This window comes from Acanthisitta chloris, unplaced genomic scaffold, assembly GCF_000695815.1.
Source record: "Acanthisitta chloris isolate BGI_N310 unplaced genomic scaffold, ASM69581v1 scaffold21597, whole genome shotgun sequence".
Lineage (NCBI taxonomy): Eukaryota > Metazoa > Chordata > Aves > Passeriformes > Acanthisittidae > Acanthisitta > Acanthisitta chloris.
Genome location: NW_008684540.1, coordinates 9,698 through 12,920, shown reverse-complemented (window position 1 = coordinate 12,920; position 3,223 = coordinate 9,698). Strand labels below are relative to the sequence as shown.

At 39.0% G+C, this 3,223-nt stretch overlaps 1 protein-coding gene across 1 annotated transcript in view; it reads left to right on the top strand.

Moving 5' to 3' along the window:
* LOC103806682 (transcription factor BTF3) overlaps positions 1–1,065 on the top strand; it is a 3,771-nt gene extending 2,706 nt beyond the window's left edge. Inside the window, exons 3-4 of the mRNA XM_009079392.1 lie at positions 133–189; positions 709–1,065. Coding sequence (XP_009077640.1) covers positions 133–189; positions 709–755 — 104 coding nt within the window. The 3' untranslated portion in view covers positions 756–1,065. The remainder of the gene's footprint in view (positions 1–132; positions 190–708) is intronic.
* Positions 1,066–3,223: the final 2,158 nt, after the last annotated feature.

Here is a 3,223-nt window from a genome sequence, read left to right as displayed (position 1 = left end):
GGGAACTGATTAAAGCAGTGCTGCTTAGCTGAGGATCTTTGATAATCTTTAAAAAAAACCCATGAAGCAAAACAGCTGATCAAGATGCTGTGATGAGCTTGAGTGATGCTTTTGAACTGTTTACTCTTGCAGCTGTGGATGGAAAAGCACCACTTGCTACGGGTGAAGATGATGACGATGAAGTTCCAGGTAAGAACAAGCAGAACAAGAAGTGAATTTTGCTGAGAGGTCTGAGGGGCAGCATAAGTAAGAGTGGTAAGAGTATTGACTAGTCACTCACTGTCACAGAATTTCTGTGGGCAGATTATTTCATTGGTTTCAGACACCATGAGAGACTTAGTAATGTGAGCTAGCACTTTGGTCCTGTGTAGAAGTAATAGCTATGGTGAAGATAATTATTTAATACTCCGTAAGAATGGTGTGAAGAAACTACCTTCTCAGCATCACTGGGCCCAGTTGTTGGTATAGAGGAGTTAAATGCTATTGGAAATTTGCCTTATAATGAACCATCTGAAGCTTCCTCGTCTGAGCAAGAAGAGTGAACCAGGAAACTCTTAAAAGTTATTTGGTCTGTATTTCATAAGCTGAAAGTTTTTATGTTGTAAGCACTTGATATGAAGTGGAACTTTGGAAAAAAAATCCAAACTAAAAATGTTTGGCAAGGTGGATGTGGGTCAAACTTTAATTCCAACAATCTTCTTTTTTTAGATCTTGTTGAAAACTTCGATGAAGCTTCGAAGAATGAGGCAAACTGAACTAAGTGTCACTTTCTGAATAAAATTGAAACTTGAAAAAGCTACGTGGAGCTGCTATTTTTTATTTGGACTGCTTCAATTTTTTTCCTTAGGGGATCTTAAGATTTGTGATATTTGGAAATTCCTTGAATTTGCAGCTCTTTAGTTACTGCTTGTACACAATATTATTTTTATGGCCTGATCGGACAAACCTGTGCTTTGAAATGAGTCAGATTGCTAACAAATCTCTGCCTAGACACATTTTTTTAGTAACTTGTATACAAGCAAAACCGCATCTTTAATGAATTTTGGCATACAATAAAAGTATAAAATCAAGTTTTTGGTGTGTCTTCTTTTTGTCAGAAAAGCATGGGAAAATGCCCCTAAATGTTAAACAACCTTCAAAGGTCTTGCTTTTCTACAGAGCGTCTTCCTTCTGCTGTGTTAGGAAGCTGCCTTCTGAAAGAAACACTTTCTGTGCACAATGAAGCTTGAGTTCCTGGTGTTTGCGGGTCAGAGCTACACACTCTGTAAGCCACTTTGTAACCTATTGGCTCTAAGAAACAGGTTTGCATTCTAGAAACAGTTACTGGTGGCTCAATGTAACATAAAACATGCAAAGTGAGAAAGAGCTTCACTTGCCCATGAAGAACAGCAGCAAGCAGTTGGTGTCTTGAGGGGAAGAGATTGTCTTCAGTGAGTGTTTAGCAGGTGTTTGCAGGGTGTAACTGTTCAATGGGTTAGACAAGACTTTCCCATTAATTTCATTTTACTTACCTGAAAATACCTGTGGTGTGGGGGAAGTAAAGGAAGGGGAAAAAGCCTTAATAGAATTGATAATGGCTCTTAATTAAGTCTTGTGTTTACCTGCTTCAGTTCTATTAACCAGTAATTTCATTTGAATGTTTTGGGAATATGTTCCTTTTATTGCTTTCATGTGCCCCAGAGAAAAAGGTAAGTTGGTTTTAGAGCACAGGAAAGGCTTTTAAAATTTCATTCTGACCTTTGTGTAGCTGGAGCTTCCAGGGCTGAGGGCTAAACTTCATGTTTATGAGTCATTGATGTTAATGATAGATCAGATCACTTCCATAACAAGCTAAGCTAGGATAGAAGAACACTCAGCTACTGGCATCCTAAGGTTGTTTCTAGAGCAAATACCTCTGAAAGTGGAAATTCACCCTGACTTGCCCAGGATAAAATCCAAGGTAAAACTTTTGTGTAGCCATAACAAAGCTCTCCTTATGCCTGGGAAAAGGTGGGTCTGTGTCTGACTTGCCAAGCACGTTTATCATAGTGTAAGTCACTGCTGTTGGGAAACAGTGGAGGAACTTGTTCAAGCTGTAAAACTCCTGTGGTGTGAGGTAAGACAGAAGTTGATGTGGGGATGAAATGTCTGAAGTTAGGTGCAGGAACTCAGCGTAACAATTTCAGCGTACTTGTCTCAGTTTGCAAGTACTTAGTAAGTAAATTATTCTTCTATCATTGAATTAATTAAAAAAAGGCATTAATTGAATTGTGGCAATAAGTTAGAAAAAGTAGACTGCTAATTTGAGCTTTGAAATGAGCATAGTGAATGTCATTGCTCTGTAAATGGTAAAACCAGATTCTGCAGAGTGGTGTACCTGGTAGTCACTAGAAGCAGTAGTTAGTTCCTGTGACTGTTGAGACAATAAATGGTGGGCTGGGTTTTTATTAGAAACCAATGAATGAGATACCTGTCCTCATAAATAGCTCTTTTCAGCCACTGTAGCCCTTGCTTATGAAATACTTTATACGGACGCCTGTCTTTACAAAGTGATTTAGTGTCTTGCTTAGCTCTTTTAGACAGTGACAGGCTTGTCTTCACTAACAGACATACTTAAAATGGAGCTTAAAACGCAAGATCCTTCCTAAAGCAGTGTCTTTGAAATGCAAAATTAGGCTAATCCAGCGAGGAGCAGCCATGTGACATGTCTTTGGAAGTCTGTGTTCGAGGCAGGCTCCTGGCACACTCACCATCAGGAAATACTGCCATAGCTGCATCCTCAGCTCTGAGGATAAAGATGTGAGCCAAATGTGTTCTTGATTATGGCAGATTCGAAGTGGAATTTGGGGGGCTACAGTAGTCTTCATGACTAAGTGCTCAATGCTGTGATTATTTTCTCATGGTAAGGAGTTTGGTTATGGTCTTCCTAGTCCGTCATTAACTACTAGGAACTGAGAATCACTGTGTTTATGTTTCTCATCAGGTTGAAGTTCTGTGTGACCATACTGTAATGATGCAATTATGGATTCACATCTAGTTCAGCTCAAGGAAAATGGCTTTGGATGATGGAGAAATTAACACTGATGTCTGTTTTTCTAATGAAATAGGGGTTTATTTGAGCTAAGGAAATGTTTAGGATCTGTCCATTAAGCTTTGTAATCCCTTGACTCAATGCAGTAGTGGGTGCTAGTGAGATATTTTTCGAAATGTTTGCAGCAGATCTTCAGAAATATATTCAGAACTG